The 19028-nt window shown below is 38.0% G+C and overlaps 1 protein-coding gene across 1 annotated transcript in view; it reads right to left on the minus strand.

Moving 5' to 3' along the window:
* syde2 (synapse defective 1, Rho GTPase, homolog 2 (C. elegans)) overlaps positions 1-19028 on the minus strand; it is a 96243-nt gene that overhangs the window by 28371 nt on the left and 48844 nt on the right. Inside the window, exon 4 of the mRNA XM_039734495.1 lies at positions 7807-7933. Within this exon, the coding sequence (XP_039590429.1) occupies positions 7807-7933 (127 nt within the window). The remainder of the gene's footprint in view (positions 1-7806; positions 7934-19028) is intronic.

Here is a 19028-nt window from a genome sequence, read left to right on the forward strand (position 1 = left end):
TGGCATGCCTTTGAGGTATGTAAGGATAAGTTAACTAATAGCAAGCAAATAAAATATCTGGATTCATATATCAAGGTTTCAAAGTATTATATAAAACACATCATGTGCTAAAAAACAGTACCCGGACTGCTGTTAGGTACTGGGATGAAATCCTCAGAGCCATTGTCAGACCTTAAACTGGTGCAGTGGACCCTGGGTTCCTCCTGGTGCAAGACAATGCCCAGCTTCATGTGTGCAGAGTGTGTAGGCAGTTCCAGGATGACAAAGACATTGATGCCACTGATTGGCCAGCACCTTCCCTAGACCTGAATCCAATTAAGTACCTGTGGTATGTTACGTTTTTAGTGCATCCAATACTGCCAAGTAGCATCTCATTAGGAGCATGACCAGATGTTGCGGGGAGCACATACAGGTAACGTGGTGGCCATAACCACTACTGAGTCACAGTCATGAAATTCATGCAAGTTGGATCAGCCTGTGATTTCAATTTTTAACTTTGATTTTCAGTGTGATATTGCATCCTGCCCTCAGTGGGTTGGTGGTTTTGGTTTCAACTGACCGTCGTTACATCATTTTGTTCCCAATGAATTACACAGTATTACTCAGTAAAGATTTTCCACTTGAATATTTTGTTCCTTGAAATCCAACGTGTGATTTAAGTGTTCCCTTAATTTTTTTGAGCAGTGCATATTATTGAGGTTACAGGGGTTGAACTCAATCTTGGCAGCATTGGGTAGAAGGCAGGACTCAGCCTTGAATGGAACAAGACCATATTTGATTGGCACATTTACATACACAGCTACAATTGGATCTTACAAATTCCATACAGGCAGTGCCCAGGCCCAGAATTCAAGCCTCGCCTCCTTCAGCTGATAAACACCTGCACTAAGAACTTCATACATAGAACTTTTTCACTATGGAGCATTATTAAGTATAAGAGAATGAAAATGTGCGCAGTGCACAAAATCATTGAAATTGTCTCAAGAAATACTACCAATATTAGTCTCCTCTTTTTTTTCCCCAAAAGTTTACATTCTTGTGTTCAGATTTTTAAAAATATCAATTGGAATTTTAATCTGTTGATTAGCAACAGTCCATGCATCTGACTTCTAAACTTGGTTTCCCTAGTACAAATCTGCAGTGAAGTACAGGTTAATCAAGTAGCAACAGGCATAAGGTAAAAAGAAAAATCATATGGGACACACATCTTCCACTCAGTCACTCACCAACACACACACTGAGAAAAACAAGATGGGATGACAGTATGTCAGAGTACATACTGCACAGGCACACTGAGACACACACTTACACCTGGCCACTTAGCAGCTGCAAACTAACAATCATTAATATATTCTGGTTTGTTGAAAGCCTGGATATACTCATACAACAATGAGAGAAAATATCCTAACTCTATACTAACAGCACTTGGGAACTAAACCCAATTCCTTACACCCAAGAAGCAGTATTAATAATCAGAGACATCACTAGGGTTGGTTTCACCCAGTGTGGTAACCAAAGCCAGATCAAGACCCTCACAGACCCCTGGGCGACTAGATGAATAGAGTTGCTTTAAGAGATAACCATACTTTGAACAGTGGAACGAGCAGACACACTGCTGTTTAATGTAGTGCAGTTATTTCCTCTATTAATGATGTAGACTCCTGATGCTTTATTTTGTTCCCCTTAGTTGAATTCAGCACACAAACACTACATCATTTCATTGAATGCGTTTCCCTATTGGACTCTTGATCATTTCATTGAGGCCCAGGAGTACTGATTCCCCATTGGGGATATCAGCCTTTGGACTCTTGATCATTTCATCTGGGGGTAGTGGAGAGTACCCTTTAGTGATTTCAGCCTGAAACAATGTACAAAATATACAGCCATATGCCCGAATGTCCCTAGCGATGCTACCATTAATAGCAACTTTGCTGTACTTAGGGCTTGAAATTTGGCACAGAATTTTAACTTTTAATGTACAAACGTCCAACTCATATTTATTTCGTAAGCATGTCTTCTTAACTTGTTGCAAGAATAAACAATATCATTTTTTAAATCACTATTTTATAATTATTCCAAATTTGTTATTTTGCAATTGATTTTATTTTTTACTGTTTACATTTTATTAAGGTCATATGCATAGGATGTCACCTTCCTTTTGTTACTGCATTTGACCAGAATGTGCAGCTTTGGAATATAGCAATTGGATGTTCCGCATAGTTGTTACAAGTGTGCAGCAGGACAGAAGGCCATGGGGCTTGTGATGCCCATTGTTTAAACTGTGGCTTATAAGAAACTAAAGCTAAAACAGGTTAAAGTACATTTTTGAACACCAGTAATACAGAAATTCAGGAAACTGACTTGATTTGCTTGGCAAATTTATATTAAGGTTTATTCTTTTTTATTTGACTGTCAGCTGCTAATTCATGACTTTTAAGAGAAATTTAAAGAAACACACAATCATCAGTTCTTTAAAGGCAGTCATCCCACTACAAACCTGAATCTGAAAGATAATAATCATGACACACACAGATTACAAATAATACTCAAGGATAAGTCAGGGTACCAGTCCAATCACACAGACACCCACACTCACATTCACACTGGAAACATTTCAGAAAACAAGAGTACACTGAAGAAAAACACACAAGGAGAACATCCAAACTTCACATTGATAATAAGGTGCTAGATTTAAGCTTAGTGCAGTATGTTGAATCTGTAAAGTGGCTGAGCTAATCAGTGTGCACTACTGTGACACAAGAGATAAAATATGTTAAATATTTGTTAACAAATACCTTAAACTTCGTAAATTAACATTCACACATACAGCTTTGTGCTGAATGCATAACTTTTTTAAAGCTACAGAACATTATGACATAAAAACATTATAGCATGGATTTAAAAAGGTACTTTCTTAGCAAGCATTATTTTTACATTCTCAAATTTTTTTGTATTATTCTACTGGTGAAAATTTTCCTTGGTAAGTATGCTTTTGACCAAATATGAGTCGAAATTGCTAAATGCAATTGTTTGTAAAGTTGCAGTAGCTGAAATAACAAACTTATCAGCCAGCCTTTCAAACAATGTGCCTACTCTAAATTGTATAAACTACTTGTAGACATAAGAAGGAGTAAGTTGTAACATTAAAACAATGCCTCAATGATTAATATCAAAGTGCTTTTAAAACTGTATGCTTTTGACCTCTACACCCCCCACCCCTAGAGTGTGAAATCCCCCCTTGTGTTAAATTTAAGTTAATGGGTGGGGAATTTCAAAAATTTATTTTGTGTCTTGATGCTACACCAGCTACATGATTCAAACCTGAACAGAATGTTAATTAATAACACAATTGCCTCACTCAAACCTGCACAACCTAGATAAGCTAATCAATTTGCCATCTTTTAAAAGTTACTTTGACACCATTAGACAGTTCAAATAGAGCCTAGTGGTATACAATTAAATCAGTTTACATTAAACAGTATGGAAAAAAAAACACCAAAGTTTCAACTCTTCTGTATCCTGACTTGTAACAAGCAGGTTTATAAATGGATGGACAGTTTCTAGGATGGATTTATGCTTAACAATTCCTAAATATCAATTTCTTAATCAAAGGCAACAGAGCTAGTAAAGCTAAAACAACAGTAAAAGAACAGATATCACCCCAGGTTTGAATCTGCTGGTCAATGGAAAACTTTCAAACTAATTAAGACATAACAACATCCTTACATAATTTCATTACCAGTATCCTGTCCAGCACAGGTAGAACCCCCACAGTACTCCTGCTCAAAAAAAGGTATCACTGTGCAAGATTGGATACATAGTCAGAAATAAATGACTTGGGACCAAAAAACTTAACAGGTAGCCAATGTGCAAGGTAATAATGAATGAGTAGCAAATCAGTAGGGAAGAAAATGAATGTACTTGAACTGCATATGCTTTTGTAAGTGAACTTCAGATGCTTCGAATCTGTTTTCACTCTTTCCGGTATTAAATTAGCCATGTAACACACAGCAGTTATTCCTTCCACTCCCCCCTTAAGCGCTTCCATTCACTGCCAAGTTACTGCTGATCAAGTCCCTCCATGCTGCACAACCCATCCCCCACTATAACCACTCTAGCCAGAGAGCAAATTTAGACAGCAAGCAAAGCCCAATATCCACTCCAGCGCCGTCCCATTCTTCTGAGGCACTCGGCTGTTAACTGTGTGCTTTAACCTGACATGCGAATTCATGCAGATTAAAGCAGACATGATGCAAGACTATCACTGCGGGCCTCTTCCCAAAACCAACAAGTCAAGCCGTCAGCCTTTCCAGGCCATGGCTACATTCCGTGGACAGCCCTCGGCAGGTATCTGCGGTTGCAAAAGTGCACGCCTCCACAGGTGGCCCACTGTCTTGCCCAACTGTACATCTGGTAACATTATATTTACTGTGCAATAGGAATGGAGTGTGAAAATAACCTGAAGCAATTTGCATTCTCTTCACTAACACAGAGAAGCTACAGATGAGAATTCAGACTAGAGTTGCAACAATGACATTAAAGGAAAATATAGACACTGGTCACTGGTCCAATGCAACCTTTCGACACATTCTTCGCCTTTTATAATGCAGTCTGTAGACAGTAGTCTTAATGTACCTTTTACAATTTCTAAGTTAAGGTCACCATCAGAGCAGTACTTATAAATCAATTAAGGCTTAAGGAATTATGTAGCTGAGAGCCTCTAAACACAGTGTGGTGGTATTAGGTGACATAATTATGTTCTTATATATTGTATAGCTGCATTGCCAGACTATTTGAAATTTGTGTAAATAAAAATTGTTTGAATTAATATGTTGCTTAAATCTAGCATATATTTTAGCAATCACCCATCTACCGTTTGAAATTTTCAGAGTCTATCTTAGCTGCAACAGACATCAAAACAAGCACCAAACCTGGATAAGCTGCTAGTCCCTTGTCGGGCGTAGTTATACAAGCATTCACTCTGAACCAATTCACCAATCTGTTTAATTGCCTGTCTTTGGATTATAAGGGGAAACAGAAATCTCTGGACCAAATGTATGTAAATACTGAACGAAGAGGAAAACTCCCATGGAAAGCAGGGAAATAAGGTATTGACAGGTTGCTGATATAATTAATAAATCAGCTAGTTGGCTAAAACTAAAAAAATAAGGATGATTCAAACTGGTATATATGATTTTTGTATAACGCTCTGATGATGCATAAATGTCAAAAATAAACAAATGTAGTATTTTCAATGGTATTTATAATTAAATATCCTGTTTTGGTAATAATGCAGGTCTAATTATGACTAGCCAAATTTTGGACCCTTGCATCAAAAAAAATACAAAATGCAATTTGGGAAGGGTTACAGGATAATTCTGTACATCCGCCCAATTTAAATATCTCTGTTTACTCCTAAAAATTGTATTTGTTCGATATTTTATATGTGACTAATTTCTTAGTGAAGTTAACAAACAAAGACCTTGCTATACACGTCAATGCACTTTGCTCAATTACTAGTCACACGAGTTCAGTTGAAAACAGACAAGGTTTCATCAATCGGTTGTCCTGTGATTGTGACACTTGTGGAATGGGATAGTCCAATATCAATGTGCACTATATTATTTGGCTTGTTTATGCCATGTATGCTCCATTAAAAATGACTTAAAATGAAAAATAAAGCTCTGGACAAGGGATGACCAGCCAAACACCAGTTAACAAAGAACATTTTGAAATTCTTCTGATTTTCTAAATTATTGCACATCTGTCTGTAACTTTCTACATTGTCTGCTCTCTTTCATTACTAAAATATGCAATTTGCATACATATATTCTGAGGCAAGCAGCGCCTCATTAGCTGAGTGCATCTGCTTTTATCAAAGATCTCACCAACATCAATCTACAAACAGTGAAAGGCTTTTACTATTGTATAGCTTAGGTTCGAAACATTATGTATAGCATGATTGGGCATTTATATTACATATCACAGCTGTGCGTAAAAGGCAGGAAATATATTGTACATGTGACGACTCAAATGTACATACGGTTGTGCATGAAGATTGTTTGGTTGACATACCATAAGACTTAAAATTTGCATTAGGGAAATGCTTTCTTCAAAAGTCTATGAATTTTTTGTGGAGTACTTGGCAACACCACTTGCAGCACTGCACAAATCAGCATTTAATCATTTCCCAACCAGCTTGAAAATAGAAATTGGCATCCTGATGGAACACACACCTAATATTCACTTACCAGGATAATTTTAAATTGCCAGTTGATCAAATCTTTGCATCTTTGGGACATGTGAACTTGCAGAAAACCCACACTAAACATAACAAAAGCCCAAACAAACAGTCCTTGGGATGGGAATCAAGGATTCTGGCATTATGAGAACTGTGCCCCTGTGTCATTCTCTGAGTGGTGGGCAAAATCCCAGGCTTATTACTATTATGATTTACAATATTGAGTTTTTAATCAAGTTATTAAGTAATTTATAAAACAGTGCTTTCTGCGAATACATTAGTACTCAAGGACCAATGCTCTGTTTTAAACATCTTGCAGAATGTTGTTAAATTGTTTGCATAACTAAATTCTGCAACATGTTTCTTTCTAAAAAAAATTGCAACCTTTTTGCAAAGGTGGCTTTCTGAGTACCTTTATTATAGCCTCGGGTTTTTTCAAAGTATGTTCAAACCAAGTCTTAACCCTAACCTTTAAATCCCATGAGCATGCTAATCACTCAGGCTTTCTGAGATAAACTATTAATAGAATGTACTGTATATGTAGTGGTCTTAAGCATGATTTAAACCCTGTATTTCCAAAACATCTTTAATGTCATTAACCTGCAGTCCATTTACATGTTTCTAACACACTGTTACCAAGTTTTTGTTCACTTTGCTGCCTATCAGTTTCTCTGCAATGCTGTATTTGTATACAGATAGGCAAAAAAGTATACAATTCACTGGAAACAGATTAGTACAGTAAGAAGAGGACAAAATCCTGTTCCCATTGTTTTTCTTGGCCCAGGTGTTACACCTTCTGCTGCTGGAAAATATCCTGCTGTGATATAAAGTTCAGGAACAAGGGTAACTAATTTGTTGGGGTTGTTGGCTCTCAGACCCAGCATCCTGAATATGAATTCCTCTGTACAGAGTTTGTATCTTCTATTTTTGTCGGAATGATAGACAAACTATTGATTCTAAAATAGCCCAGTGTGAGCGTGTAAATAAGTTATACCTGTAACTGACTGGATGCTCATATATGGTTTGCTTCTGCCCAATGAGACCATTAATTGGATTATATAGTTTTCAGACTGTTAGGTATTTTATGTCACTATAAATATCAAATTATTGACAAATGGAATTGCATCCAAGGGCCTACAACACCTTTCAGGGTTGAAGTAGATACCTTGTACAGTTCAATACAATTATGTAACTTGAGACTTTTATTTTTCTTCTACAAAGATGCTCACATACAATATACAGTACACAGATGTATCACAAAGTCTGTTAAAGGTACAAACACTATATTACACTATAAATACTCCAAATTCATCGAACAGTCATAAGCAGGAAATGTCAGGATTTTTTTTTTTTTCACGCTTCACCTGCTCATACCCAAAGGAAACACAAATTTCCACAAACTTGGGGCAGGGTTATTTATAATACTGACACTGAGACTGAGCCTGAGCCTTTTTTGGCTTACTAAATAAACAGACCTTGTGACCATGTGTATTGTTCATTTGCCATACAAATGCCAGCTGGAAGCTGATTAATTTGAAAAATAAATATTGAAAATGACAGCATACCTGTGATGACATTGATGTCAGGATATTGGTTTTCAGAGAGCTCCACGGCTTTGCTGTCTCGTTCAAAGGCCTCACGGAGCTCCTTCTTGACTGCAGCCGAACCACAGAGACGGTACAATCCAACCACCTGGCAATATGGTGCAATTCAGAGAGAGGTACACAAGTCAATAGGCAGCTACAAACACACATTGTTAACATTTTAAGCAGGGATATTGACATTTGTAAATTTATCTCATGATAATTCATTGAGTCTTCATCCCTTTCTTAAAGAAAGCACTTAACTTTTGGTAGTCTTTCACAAATAGTGAGGAATTACGTCATTGCCAAAAGAAGCATACAGAAATGTGTTTGAAAAAGATAGGCCAAAAATCAAAGCCAAGATATGGTAAAATAGCAGAACAAATACCAGGTTCAAGGAATTGTAAACGAGGATTACAAATACAAATTGTAAACAAAGATTGAAAATCAGAAAAACTTGAAAACTTACTCAATAGTCCCAAAAAATTACCGGTAAACTGTAAGGTCAAGGGCATGAGTGAATAAGTATCCCAGGAAACTTGACCCAACAGTTTCCTAAGTCAGCCAGAATTCCTAAGAATTTACCACAATCATTTATGTGTGAGCTCTTCAGATGCTCTGATATTAATGTGAGTGAACTGTTCATATGTAACAGGGGCAATGAGATATACTAATCTACAAGTAGCTTAATCATCTTTACAAATTGTAGAAATTTATTTTGTAAAAGTAACTATTTGAAAAACACACACAAACAGGAAGAGTGTAAAAGTTAAGGGAGCTACATTTTATTGAAGCCAAATAGGAAAGTGTTAAACTTGCTTTATGAACATAATCACGCATCAAACACTACACTGGACTCGGAGAAAATAACATCACAACAAATTTACCAATTTGCAGCCAGGGCATAATATACGGGTGGCTGCCTAAAACCTTCTTGATGTTTCCTGGTAATACTTCTGACACAAGTTAGAAGAAAGTGATTAGATTATATTACAATTAAGTGTTTAAATGGAATTTTAAAGAAAAACAACCGGAAGGTGCACAGGCAAAGATGGTGGAAGGGAACTGTGTTTTACTTAATTATCAAAGAATCAACATTGATAATTAGCCTAAAAACTGGTATTAAGAAATCCTAGTCTACATAACAGTAGGACCCATTTTTAGGTTCATTTGTGGAAAAACGTAATAAAACATTTGATTCATAACTATTTTAAACCTGCTTTTTAATGAAAAAAAGTAAAGCTTTCTCTAACATAACTGCTACAACTGAATTAAAAGACATGCAAAATTATAATTAGACGTGTAAGATTAAGATATGGCATATATATCATACAGCTGAAGACAATAGCATAATACTAAAATTAATGTAACGAATTCATGCTGGAGTAACGTTGTCCATCCTTTTAATCATCTTCAAACCACTTTATCCAGAGCAGGGTCCTGGGGAAGTTGAAACTTATCCTAGAAAACAATGGCTACAAGGCAGGAACAGCCACTGGATATGATGCCAGCCCACTGCATGGTGACCTAACATGCATACACAAGGGCCAATTTAACTTTGCCAGTCCATCTAACCTGCATACTTTTGGAAAACAGGAAGAAACTGAAGCACCCAGAGAAACCCATACAGCATGCAAACTCTAACACAGGGAGCACCCAGGCCATGTACCATGGTCTCCTTGCAACACTACCGCTAACTTTGCCACCTAGTAATTCTTTCAAAAACTACAATTTACTTAAATAAACTCAACTGAATATGAATAATAATATTTATGTGCTATTCAATGGAATAAATTCAGTGGATATTTCTTTCTGTGCAATGAGTCTATTTGACATGAGATATAAAGCCTCTCTCTCTCTCTCTATGGAAAATGGTAGCTATAAAACAAGGAAATACTTTACCACAGCCACTCAGCATAAATTAGTGGTACAGATCTTGGTGCACCTTTCAGTATCCTCCTCACCTGTGACTGTCATTTGTGTATACATTTTCTATATACAATATTTGTATTATTAATATTATTATTATTATTTAATAAGGGGCTAATATTACTAGTTCACTTAATCTGCTTTATGTTGAACATGCTACATACAGTCCTTGGTGATGTTGGTGTGAAAGACACTGCAGCAGATCTACGATATATGCCGTAATCCAGTGAGACAATGAAATTCTCACCCTAAAGCGGTTAAGGAAAAAAAAAAACCACAGTAGTAGCTACCTTTGATTACATGCCGTGTTTGCTGATGCTCTAATTTAAACTTTGAGAGCGCTGATGAAATCGTCTAGAGCAATGCACCGGCTAATGGGAGTTGTAGTCTTCACAATGGAAATTTCCAAAAGATTGCAGATAAGACATGGGGGAGATGTAATATATATTAAATACTTGTCTTACTAGATCAGTTGAGAGAATTTGACAATCCTCGCATCCACGGCGCCAGGCAAGCACTTGAGCTTTACAGCAAACTGACTTAATGCATGTTCTTCAAGCTTCACTGAACATTGCTTCTGCAGATGACTTTCATTTGTATAAACTGGCATGTCCTATTTCTCGGTGCGATCCTTGTCAACAAGTGTTGCACAAAGGGGACGTTAAAATGTTCCATTCGCTAGGGCATTTTTAACAACAAATATCAACAAATAAAAAATCGTGTCAATTTTCTTTTTTCTACAATGTCACAAATCAAATCATTTTTCAGATTTTGGGTATTATTTTTCCAGTTTATGTTACCCCTAGTTTCCTCCCACAGTCCAAAGACATGCAAGTTAGGTGCACTGGCGATCCTAAATTGTCCCTAGTGTGTGCCCTGCAGTGGGCTGGTGCCCTGCCCGGGGTTTGTTTCCTGCCTTGTGCCCTGTGTTGGCTGGGAGTGGCTCCAGCAGACCCCCGTGACCCTGTAGTTAGGATATAGCGGGTTGGATAATGGATGGATGGATGTTACCCCTAAATATTGATATATCAAAATGTCCTTTCTTAGTGGATACTTAATGACATAGATGCACTATTCTGTCAAATTTCAGCTTTCTAGCTAAATGGGCAATAGTGACTTTCATGATGAGTGAATAAATGAGCAAGTCTGTCAATTAACTTTGCATTTTGTATATGTATATTGTGGCCAGCAGGGGGCACTCAGCTCCCCAAACACCCGACACAAAAACTCAGATACAAGTATAAAATGAAAGAAAGAGTTTTATTGTGGGAAACTCTCCAGGTGTGTGTTTCCCACACACCAAGCACAGTACAGATGCACAGGAGTATGCAGTAATACTTGTCTTCTCTCTTCTCTCTCTCTCGATCACTGCCCCCACTCCTCCAAGAAAACTTTGTCCTCCTTCTTCCTGCCTCTGGCTCGACTCAAATGTGGCAAGCAGCTTCTTTTATGTTACACCCAAAAGCACTTCCGTTGCTCTGAAGCTGTAGCTTAGAAGCACTTCCACATGAAGTGAGAGCCTGACAAAGTAGACAAGTCCCTGCAGTATCCACTGGTGGCACCCATGGAATTCAACAGGACTGACTCCAAGAACTCCAGTTTCCATGATGCCCTGTAGGAAACCATTGTGCTGCCATCTTTCAGTCTGGGGGAGATAATGACCCGTGCATGCTTTCTTCCCTGCGTCCTTCCATTTAGGGGGCAGTAAGGATGCCAGCTGTGCATCACATTATATTTATATATAAATGTATTATTTTATTTATCTATTTATATATAGAGTTATGGTATCCAAATTTTTTATTATCAGTAGATTTTTTTTCCCCTGGTGTAAAAGGGTTGTGTTAGGTAGATTTGTGTATGTATACTGAAAAAGCTTAAAAAAAAAACCAAAAAAAAAAAGGGAAACCTTTTAATTGGAAATTCAAGGTTAGGTGCATTGGCGATTCTAAACTGTCCCTAGTATGTGCTTGGTGTGTGTGTGTGTGTGTCCTGCGGTGGGTTGGTGCACTTCCTGGGGTTTGCTTCCTGCCTTGTGCCCTGTGTTGGCTCCAGCAGACCCCCGTGACCCTGTGGTTAGGATATAGTGGGTTGGATAATGGATGGATGGATAGAGCATTCCCTTCATAATTTTCATGAGAACATTCCCTTGAATTCCTGTAGGGCTCCATGGAAGTTGTATTTCGGCAAAGTCCCTGTTGGGTTCCGTGGAGGCCACCAGGGGGAACTGTAGAACCCTACTTTGGGTTTCCATCACACCTGGGAGTGTTTCCAGTTAAAACTGATGAGCAGGGGTGCAGAAATCCAACTCCTGACTCGTCCGACACGGGTAAATTGACCGTCGGACACGCATGTTTTTCTGGTTTGAGTTGTCCGCGGACAAGTGCAATTTTCTGGAGAAAAAAGAATTATGTGTGCTGTGCTGAGCACAATTTTACCACTACTTTCAAACTTTAAACATTTGGGTACGTACTTCATGCGGAAACAGTCTACTTAGGCATGTTCTTCATGTCAGATTGGTCTTCAATATTGTTTATAAAATGACGGTTGATTTTTCAAAGGGGAAGCACTCTTATGGTCTTACATAAGTATTTTACCCGCTATTTACACGCTTGGAGATGCGGTCATTTTTTTTTTTATGCCGACATTACGATGTAATCTGATAATTTTTCATTATAAATCGATAACTTTTACATATTTTTGATAAAACGCATTGTTTCTACATAAAAATGCGGTCATTTTACTTACTATGCAAATGTTTTCACCACAAAAAGCTTGTTAGGTAGTTAATCTTTCCTGAAAATTTCACATAGGCTGCGATATATTGAGGGGTTAAGAAATTTATTGTGTGACAACATCAATGTTGATGAGCTGTCTATAGATCATTTTTGATTAGAGAATTTTTTTATATAAATCAAGTTGGTTTCGCGCTGTCAGTTTATTAAAAATAAAGAAGAAAACATTCTAACGGTTTCCAAATGTAATGAAATATCTATAAACATCTTCACTTAGATGCGATTATTTTTTCCCCGACAACATAGGTAATATTTATCCATCCATCCATTTTCTAACCCGCTGAATCCGAATACAGGGTTAGGTAATATTTACTTCTTTGGAAATGTACCATCTTGCTGAATTTCGAATACATCATTAGGAATTACCTGTGTAACCCATAATGCACTGCGGTAAGCACGTTTTTCTTGCTATATGCTTGTTGCTGAAACTGAAGCAAGTAGCATCGCGGATGAGAAATGGATCGTTACTTGATTAAAACTGGCACAACAGGCCCTGAAAAACCCGACGATGAGGACGAAAAGAAAAACAAATGGTGAAAGGGACCGTGAGTGTGATAAAAAACGAAAACGGTCTTTTCAATCGCAGTGGCTCAAAGAGTTTCCGTGGGTAAATGCAGACGTCACCGACTCTGTTTTTTGCCAAATTTGCCATCAGTACCAGGAACCATGCAGTTCAGCTCAAGCAGAAATGAACAGCATTCAGCCCATGCTGTCTGAGATGGTAAAGATTCTTGGGGGAGATGTTGCAAGACAAAAGCTGAAGAACAAGGCAGAAAATGAATCAGGACAGTGTTCTGTTATGTAACTGTAATATGTGAAACAGAACTAGTGTAGCTATAATGAAGGCATCGTTTATTAGCGAGTTAAAATGATAAGGGAATCTTTTTTATATAATGTTCTAGAGCAAGGTGGCAAAATACTACTCCCTGAAATAACTTTTTTCAGTTTTAAAATGGAAGGCAGTTTTGGCATCAATAAAAGAGACCAGAAAAAATAAACTATTTTTCACTTTTGTTATTTGTTTATGGGCAAGTGAATTTAACTGGCAGACAAGTAGATTTTCTAAATTTACTTGTCCGTGGACTAGCAGAAAAAAATTCGATTTCCACACCCCTGATGAGCCACCTGAAGTGTTCCCTGGTATAACATAAAAGGAGCCACTTTATTTCACTTGAGAGCCAGAGTCAGATGGAAGACGTAGCTTGCCAGAGGAGGAGTGGAGACAGAACAAGGTAGAGAAAGAACAAAAGAAAGTACTGTGTTTATTGTGTTTGAACTGTTATGGAACTGTGCTGCTGTGCAATGCGAGGGAAAAGCACTTCCCCACTATAATAAATGTGTGCTGTGTGGCAAACTTGTTTCTGCGTCTATGTATGTCCGGGTTTGGGTGGCTGGAGTGCCCTCTGGTGGCCACATTGTTTACTACTAAAATACTGAAATAATCTCTTTGGGTCATCTTTTGCTTTATCTGCTATATTCATTTCTAACTGCCTTTCAGCCTCCCTAATATACTTCTTAATGGTTGCCCTCTTGTTCTCATACACAATATGATTTACATTGGAATTGTTAGGGCTCATTTATACTTCACACTCCGAACGCGTACGCGCCCGCATCATGGCTGCCACGCGTTCCCAGTGTTCATTTCACGCGTCCTCTGAGCAGGTCCTCAGAAATTAACGCGACGCGTGCACGAGTTGCAGTACCAGCAAAAGTCGGGGGGCGCAGTGTGCTAAAAGTCGGAACGTGACGCCAGAGTCTCTGTTTACTATCTACATGTGACAGCAAGCCTCTATGGGGATCATTCGGGGATCGATGTGCGCACTTTGCTGTTTGATGAATGGCTCAAATACAGCGCTATACATCATGTAGCCGATGTGAAGTTGCAAAAAAAAAAAATAGACGGCACAAAAGATGGCATGTGAGACTTTTAAAATGTATCGTGTCATTTATATATGTCTTTTTTATTTTTTAAATTTTTGCAACTTAACAACAGCAACATAATGTATAGCATTATATTTGAGCCACTGAGAAAAAAAATAAAGGACACAGTGAAAACGTGTATTTTGTGATTAAAGTGGAAATTTCGGCTTTAATCTCAAAATGTCCACTTTAACCTCGTAGTTTACTTTATCATTAAAGCAGACGGTCGTAAACGTCATCTCAGTTTTTAATCGCTACGAGCTTCTTGGACCTGACAGCAGGTAAAGTAAAACAATAAAAATAGATGGCACAAAAGATGGTATGTGAGACTTTTAAAATGTATCGTACCATTACGATCGGTAATATGCGACGCTTGAATATAAAAGCACCACGAATGCATCTGTATGTCGGCATTTTGCTTCAGCAGCGGAAAGCAGCAATAGATCGCCAAACAGAACAAATTAAATGTATGATATTCCAACTCTTTGCACATTTAGAATCTTTAGATTTATACTTGATATCACTTTCATGATGAAATGCATTAAAATGTGTATGTTACATTTTACATATAATTTCGTTTAAATAATGAATACTGTTAATAAATACACACATGGGGGAATAATTACACACATGGGGGTGTCACGGTGGCGGAGCGATAGCACTGCTGTCTAGCAGGGAGTTATGTTGCTGGTATTTCCTGCTTGTATTCCACACTGAGCTCCGGTTTCCTTCCAAAGATATGCAGATTTGGGGATTTGGTGCCGCTAAAATGACGCTAGTGTATGTGTGTGCTTGTATTCACCTTGCGATGAGCGGAGACCTCGTCCAAGGATTGTTTCTCAGTCGTGCCCAATGCTTCCTGGAATGGACACATACATCCCTGGATTTATGGATTTAATCAATAAACATCCTTTTCAGAGATATTGCAGTAAGGTGTTATCGGAATTTATTAGGTGTTTTAGGCAATTCACAACACAGAGAAGTCGAACATGTTCTCACCGCGATAATATCTCGCACTGCCACCTGGTCGATTCCTCCAGATTTACATAAAGTATGCGCGCAAGTATAAACACTACAACGCTTGCGTAGCAGGAGCGTCCGCTGCAGCATACATCGCGTCGCGTGAAGTATAACTCCGGCCTTAGTCTTATATGCCTTATACAGCATTTTTTTCAGCTTCTTCTTTAACTGTTATTGTCCTACTGCAGAGTTGTTTTTTTATTTTCTACTAATTCTAAATTTAGGTATGTAGAACGTTTTTATCACCTGTTCCACCGTTCCTCAAATGTCTCCACACTTAAAAACATCCAAGTCTAACCTGCTTAGACTTTACCACAACTGCTTAAAATTTGTCTGACCAAAGTTAAACTTGACAGTTTTAGTCTTGAGAAGCTCACTACTCAAAATGTTTATTTTGTGACACGGCAAGGCTCGAACCCACGACCTGTAGATTATGAGTCAGCAGTTCTTGCCGCTGTACTACCAAAGCAGTTGTGACACCGCAGTACACTAACCAAACTTCTTTTTCTTTGGTTATAGTCTTGAAAAAAAGCGCACTTGTTCTGTTATATTTGTACCTTTTGTGAATTGTGTAATTATACACTTCATGTCAAAAGTTTGTCATTAGTAATAAAACATGAAAAAAGTTTGTCTTTTAGGTATGTGTTCAACATTTCTTGCATTTCCTGTCTTCCTACACTTACATAGATCTTTGTAGACACAACACACATTCCAAATAACAATATATTATTTACCCTATATTATTTACAGCTCCAGGCACCTCACTCCCAGATAAACAAGGCTTGAGCTGAGAGAGCTTTTTGTCCTTCCTGCAGCGGTGGAAGGATAGGTTAGTAGGCTGCTTGTGTTTATTGAACATTTACAACGCAAAAGACGCTGATGGAGAGGTGCGAACGGATTTAAGGTGGGCCGGGTTTACAAGTTTTTTCGTAGGCTTTGGTAGTGTTAAACAGAGACGATATTTTTGCAAAATAAAGGAAAAAGTTGCCATAATAAATGTCCGATTTCATGTGAACTTCACTATTTCATTTAAACAAGACAGCTAATATAATTGGGTGGCAACTTATAAACTTAACTTTGCATCTTACAAATGATGATCAAACCACTAATTTTCAATAAAATAAATCAGCAACTTTTTTCTACAGGTAATTGATTTTTTTTTTTTTTTACAGATAGTAAAACTATAATACTGGCTAGGAATATTCTATTAACTAAACACACTTTAACTTCTGCTGTATGCATGCAATATGTATGCACAACATACCCATCCAGCATCAATTCCTACTGAAACAGTACTACAGCCACTCCTTGGTATCCAGGGGGAATTGGTTCCAAGATCCCTGTGGATACCAAAATTAACGGATACTGAAATCCCTTATATAAATGGTATATTATTTTAATATAACCTACGCACATCCTCCCATATACTTTAAGTTATCACTAGTTTATGTATAATACGTAATACAATGTAAATGTTATGTAAACAGCTGTATCCAATGCCGATTCTCTGATTTTAAATTCCTGAGGCTGTGGTGCTTTACATAGCTACATCTCTTGCTTTTCACAGATAATTTTGCCATCAGCAGGGATATGTTTCAATGACATGTCCCCTAGCTACACTTTTAATGCTTTCTCAGTTTTTGCAAGCACTTTATTGTAAGCAAACAAGACACAAGGCAAACAATCCTAAAACAACAAGTGCTACAGCAGTTTATGCCTACACATAACCTCATTTGCATGGATTCAGAGTAGTGATTGCTGCACAGCAAATTCAAGATTTGCTTTTTGGAACTTTCTTGATTTTTTTTCCTGAATATTTTTTGTTTCACAGGGTGTTATTGCTGTTCCATTTTAGTTTAACATCCACGCAGGTGGTGCAGTGGTAGTGCTGCTGCTTTGCAGTAAGGAGATTGTGGATTTGCTTCCTGGGTCCTCCCTGTGTGGAGAGCGCTTTGAGTAGTGAGAAAAGCGCTATATAAATGTAAAGAAATATTATTATTATTAGTACAGGGTGACACAGAAAAATGGGAACTTTTGAAAAACCCAATACAGTGATCCCTCGCTATATCGCGCTTCAACTTACGCAGCTTCACTCTTATCGCGGATTTTAAATGTAAGCATATCTAAATATATATCACAGATTTTTCGCTGGTTCGCGGATTCCTGTGGACAATGGGTCTTTTAATTCATGGTACATGCTTCCTCAGTTTGTTTCCCCATTTGATTTCATACAAGGGACGCTATTGGCGGATGGCTTAGAAGCTACCCAATCAGAGCATGTCTTACATATTAAATAAAACTCCTCAATGATATGCGATGTGCTTCCTGAGTGGTGCTTGATTGTTTGCTTTTCTCTGTCTCTCTCATTCTATCTGACGTTCTCTGCTCCTGACGGAGCGGGTGTGAGCAGAGGGTCTGTTTGCACAGAGGCTGTTTGCAGAAAGACTACCTTCACATTGCTCCCTTCTTTGCGGCTGCTTTATCGTGGTGCTCATACTTAAAAGCCCAACAGCACATATTGATTTTTTGATTGTTTGCTTTTCTGTTACGCTCTCTCTCTCTCTGACATTCTCTGCTCCTGACAGCACTCCTTTGAAGAGAAGATATGTCTTTATTCTTTTAATTGTGAGAAAGAACTGTCATCTCTGTCTTGTCATGGAGCACAGTTTAAACTTTTGACTAAAGGGTGTTATTTCATGTCTAGAGGGCTCTAATAATGTTAACAGCAATTGAACAATTACAACTTGCCTTTTAAGAGACAGTAATTCAAATTATTAATGTTTGTAAATTACGTCCTGTAGATGGCGTCCTCCTGTACGTATGCATTCTTCCAATCTGCTGTTGAGGTTCCCCATTAATCGCTGCAACATCTCAGCTGGGATACCACGAATTTAGTCTGGAATTCTTTGTTTCAATTCATTCAGTGTCCTTGGCCGAGTTGTGTAGACCCAACTATTAAGGTAGCCCCACAAGAAAAAATCACAAATGGGCAAATCCGGTGATCTTGAGGGCCAGGGAATGTCACAGAATCTTGAGATGACACGGTTACAGAATAATTCTCGCACAGCGGCCATTGATTGCCTTGCAATTGATTACTAAATTACTAAATGGCAAGATTGTTTACAGCTCAAGGTCCCTGTTCCGCAGTGCTGCCAACTGTACATGGCTGCCACTACGCATTTCAAAAGTTCATGTTTTTCTGTGTCACCTTGTATATGGAGTTGGGGAAAGTCTTTACAAATGTGAAATTAGAACTATGTAAAATAAAGCTACATTGTGCATGTTGTCCTGGAAAAATACACTTTGGAGGATGTTGCAGCAGAATGTAATTTAGGAGACACCCTGGGAAATGTGTTCTACAAAAATGTGATAAGAAACCCTATTTCCTAGCTCCTCATCAGAAGTTTGGTGCAAAACTTTGAACTATAACTCTCTTCTAGTACAGGCCAGAGGCAAACTGCAGTTAAATGACTACGCTGGAAAGGCAAAGTGACACAAAATCTTTTATCCACCCCACACTTTACTAGCTGGATTAACAAAGGT

This window comes from Polypterus senegalus, chromosome 14 (assembly GCF_016835505.1).
Source record: "Polypterus senegalus isolate Bchr_013 chromosome 14, ASM1683550v1, whole genome shotgun sequence".
In the NCBI taxonomy this organism is placed as follows: domain Eukaryota; kingdom Metazoa; phylum Chordata; class Cladistia; order Polypteriformes; family Polypteridae; genus Polypterus; species Polypterus senegalus.